Genomic DNA, 21154 nt, shown 5'->3' with positions numbered 1-21154 from the left:
CATTTAACTTAAACATATTAATCTACTAATTCCTTACATTCAAATCAGAGCAGATTGTATTCTACATATGCATTCTAAAACCATAAGCAGAGGTACATCACTATAAATTACCAGGACACAAAAAGGGGAATTACAATACTGTTTTTCATGTAAATAGGCTATTTGCATCACATCAAATAACAGCTACTAATCAAAGTTTAGTAGTTGAATCAAAATCAAACACTAAGAAATGTAAAGTACTATACATTGCTTGGTACGGTAAACAATGCATGATCCAAAATAAGAGGAATCCTTTGTTTGAATCTTCATGCTTCTTTATATAGTCTAGAGCTAAACATCAGGTCTAACCAATGGACCAATCAGATCAGCACATTAGACCAAATGGTTTGCAGAAAATGAGCCACCTCAGTCAGTTCACAGAAAAAGTTAGCTTTCACATTGGCTCCTTGTGAATGCTAGATGGATGTCAGATTATGAGTACGTTTTGAACCAGGCAAATTTGAATTTGCAGCTAGATGCACAGAACAATTAACTGCTCTGCTCAGTCACTTGTTTTGTTACCCTGGTTTTGTGAGGCAGGAATGTGGACAAGCAAATGGGAAAATAACCCCCTACAACTTCTCCGTTCATTACTCACTTTCTCCTGCTGGGGAGGGTATGAATTTTAAAGATCCAAGCACAATTTTAAAGATACAATTCTCAAATTCTGATTGCACATACACTAAGACGGAACCCATACTCTGCTTGCAAATATTCTCATAAAGTTTAAACATTAGATAGATAGATAGAAAGATAGATAGATACTTAATTCATCCCCATGGGGAAATTCAACTTTTTTCCAATGTCCCATACACTTGTTGTAGCAAAACTAATTACATACAATACTTAACTCAGTAAAAAATATGATATGCATCTAAATCACTATCTCAAAAAGCATTAATAATAGCTTTTAAAAAGTTCTTAAGTCCTGGCGGTAGAATTGTAAAGCCTAATGGCATTGGGGAGTATTGACCTCTTCATCCTGTCTGAGGAGCATTGCATCGATAGTAACCTGTCGCTGAAACTGCTTCTCTGTCTCTGGATGGTGCTATGTAGAGGATGTTCAGAGTTATCCATAATTGACCGTAGCCTACTCAGCGCCCTTCGCTCAGCTACCGATGTTATTTTATAATCAGTATTTAATAAAGAAATAGGTCTATATGATGCTGGTTTTAAAAGATCTCTATCTTTTTTTGGCAACACTATTAAAACAGCTGTTGAAAAAGATTCTGGAAGTCTATGTGTTCTTTCCGCTTGATGTATTAACTCCATAAAAGGAGAAATTAATAAATCTTTAAACTTTTTATAAAATTCAGGCGGAAAACCATCTTCTCCTGGGGATTTATTACTTTGAAGTGATCCTAGAGCTTCTTCAACTTCCTTCACTGTAAAAGGCATACCTAATCCTTTCTGTTCTTCCATATCTAATTTTGGAAGAGTTATTTGTGCTAAAAATCTTTCTATCTTAGCATCATCATTTTTTGATTCTGATTTATACAACTCAGAATAAAAGTTCTTAAAAGCTTCATTAATTTCTAAAGGCTTATAAGTAACCTTATTCACTTTTGTTTGGATTGCATTTATTGTTTTGGAAACCTGATCTGTTTTTAATTGCCATGCAAGGACCTTATGTGATCTTTCACCTAGTTCATAATATCTCTGTTTAGTTCTCATAATTGCTTTTTCTGTTCGGTATGTCTGGAGTGTATTGTATTTTAACTTCTTATTAATAAGTTGTCTTCGTTTTTCTTTTGTCATATTTCTTTGAGATTCTTTTTCTAATTTTATAATCTCTTTTTCCAATTGATCTATTTCTATCATATATTCCTTCTTAATTTTAGAAGTATAACTTATTATCTGACCTCTCAAATATGCCTTCATTGTTTCCCACAGTATGAATTTATCATCAACTGAATGTAAATTTGTATCTAAAAAGAACTGAATCTGTTTTTTCATAAAATCACAAAAATCCTGTCGTTTTAGTAAAATTGAGTTAAATCTCCATCTATAAATTGATTCCTCTTTATCTATCATAATCATTGTCATTATTAAAGGAGAGTGATCAGACAATATTCTTGCTTTATATTCCACATTTTTCACTCTATCTTGAATATTCGTTGATAATAAGAAAAAATCTATCCTTGAATATGTTTTATGTCTATTTGAATAAAATGAATAATCTCTTTCTTTTGGATTGATTCTTCTCCATATATCAATCAAATTTAGATCTTTCATCAATGATAGAGTTAGTTTTACTACTTTTGATTTTGTAGTAGCCTTTATTGATCTATCTAAAACTGGATCTAGACAAAAATTAAAATCTCCACCTATTAATATTTTATCATGTGCATTAGCCAAATTCAGAAAGACCTCCTGTATAAATTTTACATCGTTTTCATTTGGTGCATAAATATTCATAAGTGTCCATAGTTCTGAAAAAATTTGACAATGTATAATTAAATATCTTCCTGCCGAATCAATTAATACATTTTGTATTTTAATTGGTAAGTTTTTATTAACCAATATTGCAACTCCTCTCGCCTTTGAATTAAATGAAGCTGCAATAACATTTCCAACCCAGTCTCTTTTTAATTTCTGATGTTCTATGTCCGTTAAATGAGTTTCTTGTAAGAAAGCTATGTCTATTTTCATTTTTTTAATATATGTTAAAATTCTTTTTCTTTTTACTGGTCCATTAAGCCCATTAACATTAAAACTTAAAGCTACCGATGTTAAACTCTCCAGTACTTTGCCCACGACAGAGCCCGCCTTCCTTACCAGCTTATTAAGATGTGAGGCGTCCCTCTTCTTAATGCTTCCTCCCCAACACGCCACCACAAAGAAGAGGGCGCTCTCCACAACTGACCTATAGAACATCTTCAGCATCTCACTACAGACATTGAATGACGCCAACCTTCTTAGGAAGTACAGTCGACTCTGTGCCTTCCTGCACAAGGCATCTGTGTTGGCAGTCCAGTCTAGCTTCTCGTCTAACTGTACTCCCAGATACTTGTAGGTCTTAACCTGCTCCACACATTCTCCATTAATGATCACTGGCTCCATATGAGGCCTAGATCTCCTAAAGTCCACCACCATCATTCATATACACTCTACCTGAACTGTGGAATGGAAATAATCTACTGCAGGCATAAAGTAAGACAAATTTGTGTTTTCTGCATTAAATTTAATTGGTCTTACCTGGGATACTTCTGAAGATGCACTGGTACTTTCAGTTGCCAATGACTTTTCCTCCTTTGTGAAGCTGATAGAACTGGTTTCTAAGGGAGAAATACTGTCAAACCGACACTGACAGCAGTTAGCTTCCTTTCTTTCGAAGTTATCCATTTTCTGATTCCACATTTTAAAATTTTGATCGCTCATTCCCAATTGCAGAAAAATTTCTATGGAAGTACCATATTTATGATTAATACATTTAATTCCTGCAAATTTTCTTCCAGAATGTATTATATCCCTCAAAAGTTTTTAAACCAAAAACATGTTGTTTCTCCAGCTGACTTATCTAAAACTTCCCTAAACTGGCGAGGTTGCATCTTGAATATTGTATTCAGTTTTGATTGACCTGCTGCAGGAAAGTTGGCATTAAGCTAGAAAGAGGGCAAAGGAGATTCATGAGGATGTTGCCAGGACTCGAGGGACTGAGATACATTGAGCAAGTTGGGACTTTATTATTGGAGTGTAGGAGAATGAGGGGTGATCTTATGGAGATGTTTAAAATTATGAGTAATTTAAAATAGATAAGATATAGGAGTAGAAGTAGGCCATTTGGCCCATTGATTCTGCTCCATCATTCAATCATGGCTGATCCAATTCTTCCAGTCATCCCAACTCCCATGCCATCTGACCATACCCTTTGATACCCTGGCTAATCAAGAAACAATGGGAGATAGGGTGGATGAGAGCCTAAATCAGCAATGACTAATTGAGCATATTTGCCTGCTATGTGATTCAATGACTGTACAGATGAATGGATTTTGGGCATTATGGCATCAGAAAATGTGGAGATCTGGTGGGAAAGAGAATATGATAGAAAGATTGGATTGAATAGCACAGCGAGATTAGTAAGCCTATTCCTGTTCCTATTTTTCAAATACAACTTACCTGTTTGTTTGTAGACAGTTGTACATTGTAAAATTATGCAAACTATGAAATAAATACTTTTCTTTGACCTTTTCATTAAGTACCCCACAGTACCACTGGGTTGAGAGGCTGTCTGTGTATAAGAAGCAACTTTAGTTGGTACAGGATTATTTTAATTGTGCAATTTACTTGTGTAATCAATTGTAACAAGCTTGCCAAAGAGCTCTCCCACACAAATCTGAGCAGGTCCTCACTCTCCACTCACTGCATCAGCCTCCTCTTCAGAGGTCAGCAAAGCTCTCTCAAGTGTGGAACTGCCTGGAAACTTAACTAGAGTTTCAGATGAACTGGGAATTTCTTTAATGCTACAGTCTTGACATTGGGCATTGTCTGACTGGAGCCTGCACGTTCTCTCTGTGACTGCACATATTTCCCCTGGGTACTCCAGTTTCCCGCCACATCCAAATAGTTGGTACGTTAACTGGATGGTGTAAATTGCCCCTAGTGTCACCTAGGGTGAGCTAATGGGAATGTAGAGAAATTAGGCTGCAGGGAAAAATAGTGGAGGAATATGTCTGTGAGCTGGCATAGCATTGATGGGCCAAATAGCTTCCTTCTATGTCATAAGGAAACAAAGAATATGGATTTCTCCTTCCACTTATTCCCTTGCAAATTATTCTTTGTGGGGAGATTAAATGGAATTAGTGCAGGATTCATTTTATAGGTGCTCAATGACTGATGGAAGTCCAGTGGAAGAACGAGCCCTTTTCATCTGTATGGCTCTGCAACTCTCAAATCATGATTGCAATCTTAAAATATACAGCGACCACTGCAGGTAAACCCATGGTTTGCTACAAATGTTTATCATGTCAAAGACAACTGTCAGCTTTAATCACCACTTAATTATACAAAGTTGGTATTTTGATTAATATTTAGAGCATTGTAAATGTTTCAGAAACAATAGGAAAACGTGCACAAGGTATCAAAAGTAAAAGGCAATGCCAGCAAGGGTAATGCATTAAGCAGCCAATCAAGCTAAGAGTTTGCATTTAAATAGTCTTATCACATCCAACATGACATCAACCAAACACCTATGAGAAACTACCTGTTACACCCCATTGTGACCCATAGGTAGCAAAGTTGTGAGGTGGCTGTAACGAGGCTACAGAGAGAAGGTGGGTTAAGTGAGGGGCAAGAAAGCTGGCAAATGGAATATAATGCAGGAAATTGTGAAATTCTACATTTTGGCAGGAAAAACAAAAACATATATTCTTTAATTGCAGGCCTTCAATATATAGAAGGATCCAGGTGCCCTAATGCACGATTTTCAAAATGCAGCTAAACATTGTTAAATCTTATCAAATCTGGAGTTGTGCCCAGTATTGCTTTGTGTGTATAAGAATGATTGCAAATGGCTGCAGACTGCTCTGACAAGAATCTCTGGATTAATGCATGGGAAGTATTAGAAGGTCGGATTGGACAGGACAAACAAGCTGTTTGAAAGGGTGAGAGGCAACTTAATTGAAACATAAGCAAAGACTGGAAGAAAGCACTGGAGGAACTAAGGTTAGGCAGCAGCTTTGAGGGAGATACACAGTTGGCGATTCAGGTTGCGATTCCCCCCCCCCCCCCCCCAATCTGGACAGAAGGATCTCAATTTGAAAAGTCAGCTATCTGTTTCTCTTCATAGATGCTGCCTGACCTGCCAAGTTCCTCCAGCATTTTGCGTGTTTCTCCAGATTCCAACATCTGCAGTCTCTGGTGTCTTGATTGGAAACAGAAGATTCAAAGTCACCTTGACAGGTGTATGTGAAGACAGTGTTTCCTCTTGTGGAAGAAACAAGAGCCCTGTTTAAAAATATGGGGTCACTCACTTAAGACAGATTTTTTTTTTGTCTCAGAGGGTCATGAATCTTTAGATTACTTTTCCTCATAGAGAAGTGGAAACAGAGTCTCTGTAAGGCAGAGCCAAATAGACTAGATAAACAAGGGGTGAGAGAGAACAAGGAAAAGGCAACAATGTGCAGTTGAGGTTACAACTCGATCAGCTTGGTCTTACTGAATGGCAGACTGGGTTCAAGGGGCTAAGCAGCCGATTTATACACTTAATTTGTTCATTTATATGTGAAGCATTAAACAATTCTGTCTTGCTAGCAGCTACTGACATTTTTGGTGGTGGACTCTGTACAACTGTATTCTCACCTTGCTTTTTCAATCAACAAATTGATGAAGGATCTTAAACTGCACAGATGCAGCCCCTGCTACTGAGTAATTCCAGTATGTTCTGCTGTTATTTCAATGTTTCAGTCATCATGAACTTACATTTATGGCTATTATTCAGGCTGTGTGTGGTGTTGTGCTCTGCATTCTGCATGACATTTAACTTGCTTTTGTAAAACCAGAGGCCAAATGAGAGCTTTGGAAGCTGAATACCTTATTGCTGTAGCTTGACGAGAGTGTTTTAAAAAGGCAAATCACAGTAGTCTGGAAAATAATGACTGCCCCACATTATGAAAGAAACAACATGGTTATTATGTATCCATAGGCCAATAGAGAACACTTTCCTTTCGTAGACCATCATTGATCTACAAAAATGTAAGAGTGAATGGTGAAATAGAAGACCAGATATAACATGTTCCATGGTTTACCTGAAAACCAATCACTCCCAGAAATCACCGCAACAAGTGTTGCCTTCAATTAGAATTTATCTTTAGCAGTGAGACAAAATCATGCATAATACATTACCTTCAGCAAAGCCAATATTCGATTCATGTAGCTTACTTTCTTCAGCAGTGCTATTGTGGGTCCCTTCAGTCTGTGTATCGTTGGCACTGGAGGGGTAAAAGTCACCCTTATTTACACAGGCAAAAGGAATGCTTGAACAAAGGTTGGAAGGCTTGAAATAAAGAGGGGCAAATCGGGAGACAGATTTGGGAAAAGTGCAAAAATAACCAGGTTGCTTTCACGGGTGCTAATATTGATTGGCAACTCTTCAATGCAAAAGGTTTAGATGGGGCAGAATTTGTTATGTATATCCAGGAAGGATTGCTGACACAATGTATACTTGCATAGACCAATGAGTGGGGGGGGGGGGGGGTGCATACTCGATCAGGTACTAGGCAATGAACCTGGTCTCTAAATGGGCGAGCACTTCTGAGACAGCGGCCACAATTCCCTGTTCTTTAGCGTAGCTTCGAACAGGGACAGGAACAGGCAGTATGAGAAAGTAGATAATTGGGAGGGGTGAACTATAATGCTATTAGGCAGGGAGCAGATGTACTCAATGAAGATGTGGAAGTTGTTTTGGACTTGCATGGGGTTCTGGATAGGTTTGTCTCACTGAGGCAGGGAAAGGATGGTGGAGTGAATGAACCATGGTCGACAAGAGGTGTGGAACATCAAGTCAAGAGGAAGAAAGAAGCTTACTTAAGGTTTAGGGGAAAAAAGGTCAGTCAGGGCTCCAGAGAGCTACAAGGTCTCAAGGAAAGAGCTTAAGAATGGATTTAGGAGAGATAGAAGGGGACGTAAGAAGGCCTCAGGGAACAGGATTAAGGAAAACCCATGGTATTCTTTGTGTATGTGAAGAATAGGATGATGACTAGAGAGTGGTTAGGGCTGATTAGGCACTGTAGAGGAAACATAGAGAAACCAGTGAGGTCTTGACAAAGGTGAGGACAGCGTAAAACAGGCTGATATGCTGGAATATGTTGACATTAAGAAAGAGGATAAGGTAGAACCTTTGAAAGTCTTTAGGATGATAAATCCCTGGAGCCAGGCTGGATATACCTCAGATAACTACAGGATGTGAGGGAAGAGATCCTTGTGCTTTTAGCAGCTATCTTTGCATCCTTACTGGTCACAGCAGAAGTTCCAGAAGATTGCAGGATAGCAAATATTACTCCTTTGTTCAAGAAAGATAGTTGGGATAATCCTGGGAATTATAGACCACTGAATCTTATGTCAATGGTGGACAAATCATTGGGGGGGGGGGGTTCCTTGAGACAGGATTTACAAGTATTTGGAAAAGCATAGTCTGATTAGGTAAGTGTGGTTTTTGAGGGGTTGGTCATGTCTCACGAGCCTGAATGAATTCATTGAGGAAGTGACAAAACAAACTGATGAAGGTAGAATAATGAATGTAATGTATGTGGATTTTAATAAGGTGTTTGCCAATGTTCCTATCTTAGGCTAATTCAGAAAATCAGGAGGCATGGGATCCAGGGAAACTTGGCTGTGTGGATTCAGAACTGGCTTGGCCACGGCAGCCATTGGTTGGTAGTATATGAAGCGGATTCTGTCTAGAGGTCATGGATCGGTGGATCTGCAAGGATCTGTTCTGGGAACCCTGCTTTTGTGGTTTGCATAATTGACGTGGATGAGGCTACTAAAGGGTGGGTTAGTAATTCTGCACATGAAGGTCGATGGTGTTTGTGGATAGTGTGAGGGCTGTCATAGGTTACATTGGGACACAGAGCTTGGCTGAGAGGTAGCAGATGGAGCTCAATGTGGAAAAGTGTGAAGTGGAAGGTCGTACTCGAAAGCGGAATACAGGGTTGATGGCAGGGTTGTGTTGGCGCGTGGTCGAGTGGTTAAGGCTTTGGGCTGGCGATCTGAAGGTTGTTAGTTCGAGCCTCAGTCGAGGCAGCATGTGTGTCCTTGAGCAAGGCACTTAACCGCACACTGCTCCTGCATGTTTATAGCCCGGTGGCGGTGGTTGGTGCAGTATGGACAAGACAAGATTTTTACTTGTATGGAGGAACAGAGGGATCTTGGGGTCCACGTCCATAGATCCCTCAAAGCTGTTGCTCAAATTAATAGGGTGGTTAAGAAGGCGTGAGGTGTGTTGCCCTTCATTAGTCAGGGGATTGAGATCAAGAGCCATGAAGTAATGTTGCAGCTCTATAACACTCCAGTTAAATCATACTTGGAATATTGTGTTCAGTTTTGGTCCCCTCATCATAGAACAACGTGAAAGCTTTATGAAAGTGCTGAGCAGATTTACCAGGATGACGTTGAGATTAGAGAGCATGTCTTATGAGGATAGGAGTGAGCTAAGGCTTTTCTCTTTGGGGGAAAAATCCCTAACTCGCTCAACCCATCCTCATAAGCGAGAAGGAAGAGAGATGACATGATAGAGTTGTCTAAGATGATAGGAGGATAGTGGACATATTAAGATGATACAGTGGACAGCAGGAGAATTTTCTCAGGGCAAAAAAAATTGCTATATGAAGATTATAATTTTAAGGAAATTGGAGTAAAATATAGGGGTTTTGTCACAGTAACACACACAAAATGCTGAAGGAACTCAACAGACCAGGCAGCATCTACCGAAAAGAGTACAGGCGACGTTTCGGGCCGAGACCCTTCAGCAGGACAGGAGAAAAAAAGATGAGGAGTCAGGGTTAGAGGGTGAGGGAGTAAGGGAGGGAGAAACACAAGGTGATAGGTGAAACCGGGAGGGGGAGAGGTGAAATAATAGATAATAGGTGCAGGAGAAGGCCATTTGGCCCTTCGAGCCAGCACCGCCATTCAATGTGATCATTGCTGATCATCCACAATCAGTACCCCGTTCTTGCCTTCTCCCCATATCACTTGACTCCGCTATCTTTAAGAGCTCTATCTAACTCTTTCTGGAAAGCATCCAGAGAATTGGCCTCCACTGCCTTCTGAGGCAGAGCATTCCATAGATCCCCAACTCTCTGGGTGAAAAAGTTTTTCCTGAACTCCGTTCTAAATGGCCTACCCCTTATTCTTAAACTGTGGCCTCTGGTTCTGGACTCCCCCAACATCAGGAACATATTTCCTGCCTTTAGCGTGTCCAATCCCTTAATAATCTTATATGTTTCAATCAGATCCCCTCTCATCCTTCTAAATTCCAGTGTATACAAGCCCAGTCATTCCAATCTTTCAACATATGACAGTCCCGCCATCCTGGGAATTAACCTCATGAACCTACGCTGCACTCCCTCAATAGCAAGAATGTCCCTCCTCAAATTTGGAGACCAAAACTGAACACAATACTCCAAGTAAAGTAAAAAGCTGGGAAGTTGATTGGTGAAAGAGATACAGGGCTGGAGAAGGGGGAATCCAATAGGAGGGAACAGAAGGCCATGGAAGAAAGAGAAAGTTTTGTCAGAAGTGGTTTTTTTACACTGGGTGGGGGTGCATGGACCACACTGCCATGGGCAGCGGTAGGGGTAGATTCATTGGGGGCATTTAAAAGACACTTATTGGGCACATGGCTGAAAGAGAAACGTTGGGCTCTGTGAGAGGGGTTATCTTAGAGTACGGTAAAAGGTTAGAACAACATTGTGAGTGAAAAGGCCTATAAGTAAGGAATGCTTAAACTGTATTTCAATACTTATGGTTTAACATGAGACAGTCTTGAAATGTGTCTGAGTCAGGAAATAGTGACACACAATTTTGGCTGAGAGATTTGTAGATTCCTGAGACAAATTATTTTGCCAGAGATAGTACCACTTGGATGAGATCTTAAACTCTGGCCTTATTTGCAATCTTGTTGTTCCTTTTCACGCCTTCTGGCTCATTGGGTGGCAATTTTGTTGTTTCTGTAGCATTTGATTGTTTTTTTTTATGAGGCAGAGTGCTAGTTCAACGCTCAACCCAGTACAGGTGGAAAGTGTGCAAGCAGCTGGCCGCATTCAGACTCGGGACCATTTGCCTCGTGGTCTGGTGCTGATGTCACTACACCACTGGCCAGCGATATTGGCAATCTTGGATGAACATAAAAGATATCTCATGCTATTCAATTTGAAGGAGTTTGGGAAATTGTGAAAAAAGCAACGAAACGGACTTTTAATATCGTAAACCTGCGGGTTGTTGTCATGTCTCCCGCTCGCTGTGAAAATGGGGACACCTCCCTCTCCATTGCCAGGGAGAGAGAGAACCTGTGATTTGTTGAATTTCGGATGAAATGCGAAGCCTTTGGGGTAACTTTGGTCTGTGTCTTTGCTATTGCTTAGCACACACTTGGGCTCGGTGACAGTACCAATATGCTTTTTTTGCTGGTGGGGGAAGAGGGGAATTGTTGCTTGCTGCCGCTTACACGCGGGAGGGGGGACTTTGTAGTTCTCACATTTAATTGTTCATTCTTAGGGGCACTTCTCTGTTTTCGTGGATGTTTGTGAAGAAAAAGCATTCCAGGATGTATATTGTATACATCTGACATTAAATTTGACCTTTGAACCTTTGAATTGCCATTTGTCCATCTTGTTTGCTCTTTGTGAGATGCTGTGGTGTGCACCATTGGCAGACAACTGTGGCTCAAAATAACTACCTTAGGAAGACTGCACAGAAAGAAATGAGAGCAAATGGAAAATAAGGGATAAAGCATCGCCAGGTAGGCCTACAAAGTGCAGTGGGCTTGTTGTCTACACGGTTATATACTCACCACTTTTGACCATTCATCATTTTAGAGGTCTCCATAACACATCAAGAACTCAAACAGCCGACCTTTAATTTAAAAGCCCAAGTGTTTAACTCCATTCCTCTTACCGTATCAGTATTCACATCCAGGTTTTCGTCCAGTACATGCTGTGCAGAGTCTCATGACGTCATTCCCACCCGGATTTGTGACGTCACACATGTCCGGTTAAATTACAGTTTGATCATTCTGTGACGCTGCTCAAGAGGGGCTGGAGTTAACGTTACATTTGACCGCCTTGATACATTGAAGTTTATTATTTACAAATCACGGCAAGGAATTTTATTGAGTTGTTCTCTATGGACAAGCAATGCCGGCATGGCTGCATTGCAAAATTTGTCGTTTAATACAGCACAGTAATACATTCAAAAATTGTTTAATACATTCGCCAGTATATCGCGGTTGCACTTGCGTCTGTCAGAAGTTTGTGAGCCCGCTGCATGTTTCTTCAACACAACATTTGAGCAGACAAAGCAATGAGACAAGTTATATTGTCAGAGATAGGAGCAACACACGGTCTGCTGGATGAATTCAACCAGTCGAGCAGTATCGGTGGGAGGAAAGACGTGTCGGCTGAAACATTGCATCAGGACAGGGATAGTACCGCTTCGCAAGTTTACGATATTCCATTTCAAAGTGTACTAACTTAAACGACGAACACCTGTTATTTCTGATTTTTTTCTCTTTAAATTAAAATACTATCTTTTATTAAAACCTACAGTAAATGCATCCTCCTTGGCGGGACTTAGTTCTTTTCAAGATCGCGCCTTTGCCATCTCTAGTGGGAATCAAAAAAGTTCCTTTCTAACAGCTGTTCCATTTCGAAAACGCGTTTTGTCGGCGCTGTTGGAGAGCGGACGTCACGTCCTGTTTGGAGCGGCGAGGGTGCCGTAGATCGAGACGGCGTGGTGACTGTGGCAAATGGACGTTTTCCGTTCCTCGGGAGACACGCCGGTTCCCGGACAGTTTGACGATGCCGAGTCCGGGGAGAGGTAAATATCTTCTCGGGTTCTGCGCTGGCAGCTGCCAAGAGAAGTGAAGAGACCGTTTCTTCTGTGTCATGTCAGGGTCTTACCAGTCTCCCCCACCCCTCAGCAACGACCCCGTGGCCGTGTTAATGGGAGCTTTTGAGATGGTGTCATCAGTTGTCCTCTCTACTCTGGCCAGAGAATTTCCAAAAACCGGTGAATTTAGCACGGAATAAGAACTGAGGCAGGAATTGTATTGCTTTCTTCAGCACCTTTGTACTGAACTAACATTTAAATAATAGGAATTCCGGGCGGCCAACCATTTTAATTCCAGTCCCCTTTCTCGTACTGACATGAAAGTCCATGGTCTCCTCTAATGCCTGAATTAGGCCACTCAGGTTGGAAGAGCAACATCTCAATTTCTGTCTGGGTAACTTCCAACCTAACGACATGTACATCAATCTCTCTAACGTTAAGTAATTCCCTCCCCCCCCCCATCACTTTTCCAATTCCCCATTCTGACTCCCATTTTACCCCTTCTCTTCTCCCTACTTGTCTGTCACCTCCCCTGGTGCCCCCCCCCCCTCCCTTTCTCTCACGGTCCACTCTCCTCTCCGTCAGATTCCTTCTTCACAACTCTTTACTTTTTCCAATTATTGCCCCCCCCACCTGCCTTCACCAATCACCTTCTCGCTTGTACTCCTTCCCCTCCCCACCTACTTATTCTGTCTTCTTCCCTCTTTCTGCCCTGATGACTCGTCTCACCCCAAAATTTCGACTCTACTCCTTTCCATAGATGCTGAGTTTCTCCAGCATTTTGTGTGTGTTACTTCAGATTTCCAGCACCTGCAGAACCTCTTGTGTAACTGATAGGTTGTTGCTAAAGAAAACACGTGCACAGTTAGCAGATGAAGAACAGACAAGTATGGAAAGTGGATTAAATGACCAGATACATAAGAGAAAGCTAGCTTGGATTGCATCTATATTAATGTAAGAAGCCTGACTAGTAAGTCTAAAGACTGGTGTTCAACATCTGGGGATTGATGATGTTGCTATTATTGAAGCTGAATTGAAAATTGGTCAGAACTGGCAACTCAGCTTTCCAAGGTATGAATTCTTCAGGCAAAATCAGAGGGAAATATAAATATTAATGTGATCTGTTACTGCACTAGGGAAGTAGGATATCATGTTGATAGCATGGCTTTGTGCATGGTAGGTCATGTCTAACCAATCAGTGTTTTGTTTAAGGAGGTTGCAAAGAAGGTTGGTGAGGTGAGAGGCATTGATCGTGTGGATAGTCAGAGGCTTTTTCTCAGGGCTGAAATGGCTAATATGAGAGGGCACAGTTTTAAGGCGTTTGGAAGTAGGTACAGGGGTAATTTTTTTACGTAGAGAGTGGTGAGTGCATGGAATGGGCTGCCGGCAATGGTGGTGGAGGCAGATACGATAGGGTCTTTTAAGAGACTCCTGGATAGCTACATGGAGCTTAGAAAAATAGCGGGCTCTGGGTAATGCCAGGTAATTTCTAAAATAAGTATGTGTTCGGCACAGCATTGTGGGTTGAAGGGCCTGTATTGTGCTGTAGGTTTTCTGTGTTTCTATGAAAGGTGGTGGATATTGTCTACATGGGCTTTAGCAAGGCTTTTGCCAACCTCCTACAATGGAAGCGAGTTCAGAAGGTTAAGTTGCGTGGATAAAGTGGCCACTGGGATCCAACATTGGCTTAGCAGGAGAAGCCAGGGAGTAGGAGTGGTGGATGGTTGTCACTCTGGAGTCTTGTGACTAGTAGTGTGCTACAGGGATCAAGACATTGATGCTTATCATCTATATTAATGACTTAACATTGATGTGGTAAACTAGATTAGCAAATTTGTGGATGATACCAAGACTGACATGGGGGTGTCTTGGACATTGAGAAAGCTTCCAGTGTAACCTCGACCAGTTGGGAAAATTGGCTGAAAATGACAGATGAAATTTAATGCAAATATGAGTGTTGCACTTTGGAAGGACTTACACAGGGAATGGTATGGCTCTGAGGTGTGTGGTAGAACAAAGTGTCTTGAGAATACAGGGCCCCAATTGGAATCACCGGTGGATAGCATTTGTCACATTGAGTACTGGAGTTGTGAAGTTATGTTGAAGTTATACAAGATGTTGGTGAGGCTGAAATTTTGGAATGATATCAAGCTTGAAAAAGAGCAGAAAAAATTTACCTGGATGTTGTAGAACTTGAGGACCTGAATGAGGAAAGGTTAAAAAGTGTAGGACGAGATTTCCTGTGGGCAGGAGAATGAGGGATGATCTTATAATGCATATATGTCAAACTCAAGGCCCGCGGTGGAATTATCTTTGGCCCGCGAGATAATATCTAATTACTATTAAAGCTGGCCCCAGTAATCAAAGCGCCTATAGCGTATGATATGGCTAATGCTGAGTTTATTCAGGTACCAGGTTTTCAGGGTTTTTAGTGTTTATTCGGCAGTCTTGCTCGGCAGTCCTCTTCATAAGAAACGGAATTTGTAAAGTGAAACACTTTGTAGTTATAGCAGAGACTGAGACACATGAGAGCAGGCTGAAAAAACGGAGGCAACGAAAGCTGCGTTCGCACGCGTCCGACTGATCCGGCCCGCATGAAGCTGCATTTTACTCAATCCAGCCCGTGACCTAAAATGAGTTTGACACCCCTGCTGGGATAGAAAATTGAGGGGTATAGATAAGGATGAATGCATGCAGAGTTTTTTTCCTCTTCAAGTTGTGTGAGACGAGAACTAGAGATCATAGGTTTGGTGTGAAAAATGAAATATTTTTGGAGAATCTGAGGGGAAGCTTCACTCGGGATGTTGCAAGCTCTGTCAGCGCAGGTTCAATTGTAACATTTAAGGTACATGGATGAGAGGATTTTGGCGGAATATCGAGTGCCTATGGATGAACTAGACAGAAGTTCAGATTGCCATGGACTTAGATGGGCTGAAGAGCCTGTTTTTGTGCAGTAGGTATTACAATAATATACGACATGGAAGAACCTGTGAAACGACAAAAAAGTGATCATTTGCTGTGGATGTGCTGCCAGCCTCCAAACTGTGATGGATGATAGAGAAACGGATGTGCAGAAGATCATGGAGAACCATAAAAAGATTAGGGGATTTCATCTTCCCTGATACGAACTGGGATTTGATTTAGTGCAAAAGGCTTGATGGTGGAGGGGCAGCAGGGCAGAACTTTTTAAAGTACATTCTGGCATGCTCTTTGAGCTAATACAAAGATAGTTCTGGAACAGGGATGACGTTGCATCTAATCTCTTGTAAATATAGTCGAGGATTTGAAGGTAGGACCTGGTAGTCATTTCATGTAGATTAATGTATAAGTAACAAATGGAGATATTCAAAATGAAATAGAGCTCAGGGTCAATGTGTTTCCCTGATAGTGAAAGGTGCGTTCAACAAATCCAATCGAGAGTAGTCAAAAATCATGGGTATCAAAGGGTATTGAAAAGTTGAATAGAGAAAAAAGGTAGTTTATGACTTGGTGTGTTGAAAATAATGGGCTCTGAAGAATAAAGTATTTAAAAAGTAATTGGGGCAAAGAGGTTGCATGAAATGGTACAGGAAGGCAAATTCAAGGAAATATTAGCAGCAAGAAGGTAACCCTTGGAACAAAAGTGGCAATCAGATTAAAATCCCACAGGTGAAACTGGTTCAAGAGCCTATGAAATGTGGAGCAATTTGCCCAATTGGGTCTGACGTTGGCTTGGTAATTGGCAGCAGAGCTTGATTAGTGGAGGTTATTTTTGAAATAGGCCCTACTGCCTGTTACGCCACTGGCATTTAGGGCAGCAATGAAGGTTCTCCATCTCTGGTGGTGATCAGGGCCTCCATTGTGTCAGTAGCTTCCTCTTGGTTTTCACTACTGTCAGTCATTCAAGTTCCAGGTGGTAACTTGGGAATACTGTCGCACTCAGATCTAGAAGGATTCTTCACTGCTGTTTCAGTAACAGTTTTGTTTGATGAGTCAAGGTTGTTAGCCCTGAGCTGAAACCTTGAACCTGGAGGACCACACTTAGTCTGGACTCTACACTTTGACCTGTTTGGCATGGGTGACTCTACCAAGAGCCAAAGAATAAAGGCCTGAGTCCAACCAATGTAGTTCTCCGGGTCATTGAGGCATGCAAGCCTCCAAACCCTGTGAAAAGGTTGTGGTCGTCTTGGAGGTTTTGCAGTAGGAGGCCTGTAACAATTGAGTTCTGCTGTGGAGATCAGTGCAGGGACTCTTGCTGTTTGTTATAAACCTTGACAGTATGAGTGTAGAAGGTACAGTTGAAGTCAGAAGTTTACATACACTTAGGTTGAAGTCATTAAAGCTCATTGTTTAACCACTCCACAGATTTCATATTAGCAAGCTATAGTTTTGGCAAGACGTTGGGGACATCTACTTTGTGCATGACATGAGTAATTTTTCCAACAATTGTTTACAGACAGATTATTTCACTTCTAATTGACTATATCACAATTCCAGTGGGTCAGAAGTTTACAAACAAAATCAAAAGAAATCAGCCAAGACCTCAAGAGAAAAAAAATTGTAGACCTCCACAAGTCTGGTTCATCCTTGGGAGCAATTTCCAAACGCCTGAAGGTACCATGTTCATCTGTACAAACAATAGTACGCAAGTATAAACACCATGGGACCACGCAGCCGTCATACTGTTCAGGAAGAGACGCATTCTGTCTCCTAGAGATGAACGTACTTAGCGCGAAAAGTGCAAATCAATCCCATAACAACAGCAAAGGACCTTGTGAAGATGCTGGAGGAAACAGGTAGACAAGTATCTATATCCACAGTAAAACGAGTCCTGTATCAACATAACCTGAAAGGCTGCTCAGCAAGGAAGAAGCCACTGCTCCAAAACTGCCATAAAAAAGCCAGACTACAGTTTGCAAGTGCACATGAGGACAAAGATCTTACTTTTTGGAGAAATGTCCTCTGGTCTGATAAAACAAAAATTGAACTGTTTGGCCTTAATGACCATCGTTATGTTTGGAGGAAAAAGGGTGACGCTTGCAAGCCAAAGAACACCATACCAACCGTGAAGCATTGGGGTGGCAGCATCATATTGCTTTGCTGCAGGAGGGACTGGTGCACTTCACAAAATAGATGGCATCTTGTGGAAGGAAAATTATGTGGCTATATTGAAGCAACATCTCAAGACATCAGCCAGGAAGTTAAAGCTTGGTTGCAGATGGGTCTTCCAAATGGACAATGACCCCAAGCATACCTCCAAAGTTGTGGCAAAATTGCTTAAGGACAACAAAATCAAGGTTTTGGAGTGGCCATCACAAAGCCCTTACCTCAATCCGATAGAAAATTTGTGGGTAGAACTGAAAAAGCATGTGCAAGCAAGGAGGCCTACAAACCTGACTCAGTTACACCAGTTCTGTCTGGAGGAATGGAACAAAATTCCAGCAACTTATTGTGAGAAGCTTGTGGAAGGCTACCCAAATTGTTTGACCCAAGTTAAACAATTTAAAGGCAATGCTACCAAATACTAACAAAGTGTATGTAAACTTCTAACCCACTGGGAATGTGATGAAAGAAATAAAAGCTGAAATAAATCATTCTACTATTATTCTGACATTTCACATTCTTAAAATAAAGTAGTGATCCTAACTGACCTAAGACAGAGAATGTTTTCTAGGATTAAATGTCAGGAATTGTGAAAAACTGAGTTTAAATGTATTTGGCTAAGGTGTATGTAAACTTTTGACTTCAACTTAGTCGTTTAACATTTTTGGACTATTTTTACTGTGCCCATGGTCTGTTTTTTTTATCAATTATGCTATTGTTTGCACTGTTGTAACTGTATGTTTTAACTATATGGTTTTGTGCAGGTCTTGTAGCTTTAGTTTTTGGTTTGTTGGGTGGTAGAGTTGGCCTCCTGACTTAGTGTGTCTGGGTAGTCTTGTTTTGTCTGCTGGGTTTGGAGCTCCTTTCCGGGAAACGCACTAAGATGGTAGCGCGATATTAATATGCAGCAGCCTCTCCAGACTCTGGATTGGGGATTGCCAAATGTTATGTGGATTTTCTGGTGTAGTCTGTTTTGTCATGTGCTTTTGTGATATCATTCTGGAGGAATGTTGTCTCATTTTTTTAACTGCATTGCATTTGTGGTTTCTAAATGACAATAAACTGAACTGTATAATTGGAAAGTTCGCAGGTGACATAAACATTGATTGCCTAGTGAAGGGTTTTCCGACCTTTTTTATGCCATGGAGCCTTACCTTAAACTGAGGGCTCCATTGACCCATATCGGGAACCCCTGACCCTGGTGAGTAAAGAGGAGAATATTCTTGACTAGATCAGATTGATAAGTTGAGAAGATGGGCGTAGAAATGGCAGGTGGAATTTAATCCTGAAAATATTCTACACTTCAGGAGGAATGATAAGATTTCGATATACCATGATTGGTAGGGACGAGGAAGGACAGGATATCAATATACATGCCTAAGGATCTCTGAAGGCGAGTTGAGAAGATAGCTGAGAACACATTCGAGCCACGAGATAGAAGGTAAAAGCAGGAAGATCATGCTGCAACTAGTAGGCCAACTGAAGTATTGTACAGTTTGGTCATTGCACGACAAGAAGGATCCTCTCTGGCATTGGAGGGGATATAGAGAATTGACCAGGTTTTTCTCTGAATGGAGTGTAACAGCTAGAGGAAAGACTAAGCTAGGTTCTTTTTCCTTGGAGAAGGAAAGGCTAAGTGGATTCAGAATGGAAGGGTCTCGGATGCACAAAGTTAAACACACATGTTGAAATTGATAAGGTATCTGAAACAAAATTTTTAGGAGTGGTAATAGATAATAAATTAAGCTGGAAACCTCATATAAATTATGTCAAAGCAAAAATGTCAAAATCTATTGCAGTACTGTACAAAGCACAAGATTTCTTAAATCAGGAATCTTTGTATACATTATACTGTTCACTTATAGTCCCATACATGACTTGCTGTGTAGAGGTATGGGGAAATACATACAAAACAAATACAAACTCAGTTTTTCTACTCCAAAATAGTCATACGAATTGTAAATAAGTTATTATGAGCCAACCAATCCACTATTTATTCAACTAAACACTTAAAATTCAGAGATTTTGTAGATTTTAAAATAATACAAATTATTTATAAAGTTAAAAGTGGACAGTTACCATAAAGACATTAAATTAATGGCTGCCTTCAGTAGTTAATACCTGGAGTTTTTTATGAAATAAAAAGGGTAAACATTTTGCTTACATTCACAGTAGTATAGTAGCCCTGCTACCCTAAATGACAGATCCCTTGGCTTATTTTGAGATTGTGACTTGTGGTTCTCAACCCTAACCATGGGGAACAGAGGATCAGCATTTATATTGCCAAGCCCTTTCATGTTTCCACATTGACTCTTCCTGGTCCTTTTATTATTTTCTAAGTCCTCGATTGCCACATCTTTAACAATAGATTGTAGTCTTGCAACCTTTTTTTGTATAAGAATTTCCTAAAAACCCAATTACTGATAATCAAATGCCCTATTGTCTTCGCAATTGATAAGGTGAAAGATTGAATTTCTGCTGCATTACGGGGAATACTTTCTTATTTTCAAGACACTCAATGCAATTTGTTTTTAGTGATGGTGGCTATTCTGATAAAGCACAAGAGAAGGTTAGATGGGCAGAAAAGAAGATTGAGATTCTGCAGCTGAAAAATCCAGATGAAGAGGAATTTCCTTTTGAGAGCGATGAAGATGAAAACTGGGACTGGGATGATTGTGAGGGTGATCTCACCAAGCGTTATACAGCTTATAGGAACAACAGTCAGCAGGTAATGCAAAGCTTCAAAAATTCTCTTGTGATCTCTGGTAAATCTGTGTATTAGGCTGTTCATACTTGGATACAAGATAAATTGCACACAAAATCGTTTAAAATGTTTTAACCCTTTTTTGGGTCTTTTTTCAAAAAACGGAATAAATTTATTTTGTTGAATGGTTTCACTTGTACATTGTTGAAAATAACCTGCAATATAAATAGATTTTGTAGTAACAGGGCTATAATGTTGTAATGCTTATAAAGTGTTATGCTTTTGGTTACATACCAAATGTAATGCTCATAAATAACTATTTCTGTGATCATTCAAAAAATAGCTTTGTGATTAATTTGACCATGTTGTTAATAAACATTGCGTTTTCTAGCTATTTTAGCATGTATCCTAACTTTGTATCCTAACTTTGTTCTTCGAAACAACATATTTTTAAGTTTTTCTATAATATTTCTTGTGAATTTGTATTCTGCATTCATATTACAAACATTTTCATAAATATTTTTAATGATTTGCTGTTGTCCAGATGTTAATGTAAATATTATTTATTGTTTATATCTTTGGATGAATGTTAAGTTGATGACATAGAAGTTTTTCTGTTGAAATGTTTTAGGCAAATAGGCAAGCTAACTATAATTCAACAAGGATGTCCGCTCCACCAGACAAGGCTCTGAGAAAATTTGAACATAAAATTAATCTCGGTAAGTTTTAAATATTACTTGGAATCGAAACTTAAAACTTAATTGATGGCCATTTTGCTCATTC

The 21154-nt window shown here is 40.2% G+C and overlaps 1 protein-coding gene across 1 annotated transcript in view; it reads left to right on the top strand.

Moving 5' to 3' along the window:
* Positions 1-12448: 12448 nt before the first annotated feature.
* riok1 (RIO kinase 1 (yeast)) overlaps positions 12449-21154 on the top strand; it is a 60616-nt gene continuing 51910 nt past the window's right edge. Inside the window, exons 1-3 of the mRNA XM_073051109.1 lie at positions 12449-12573; positions 20203-20395; positions 21003-21090. Coding sequence (XP_072907210.1) covers positions 12503-12573; positions 20203-20395; positions 21003-21090 — 352 coding nt within the window. The 5' untranslated portion in view covers positions 12449-12502. The remainder of the gene's footprint in view (positions 12574-20202; positions 20396-21002; positions 21091-21154) is intronic.

The sequence above is a fragment of the Hemitrygon akajei genome, chromosome 1 (assembly GCF_048418815.1).
Source record: "Hemitrygon akajei chromosome 1, sHemAka1.3, whole genome shotgun sequence".
NCBI classification, from domain to species: Eukaryota; Metazoa; Chordata; class Chondrichthyes; order Myliobatiformes; family Dasyatidae; genus Hemitrygon; species Hemitrygon akajei.
Note: the sequence above shows the minus strand (reverse complement) of the source record. Positions and strands in the feature narration are given on the sequence as shown.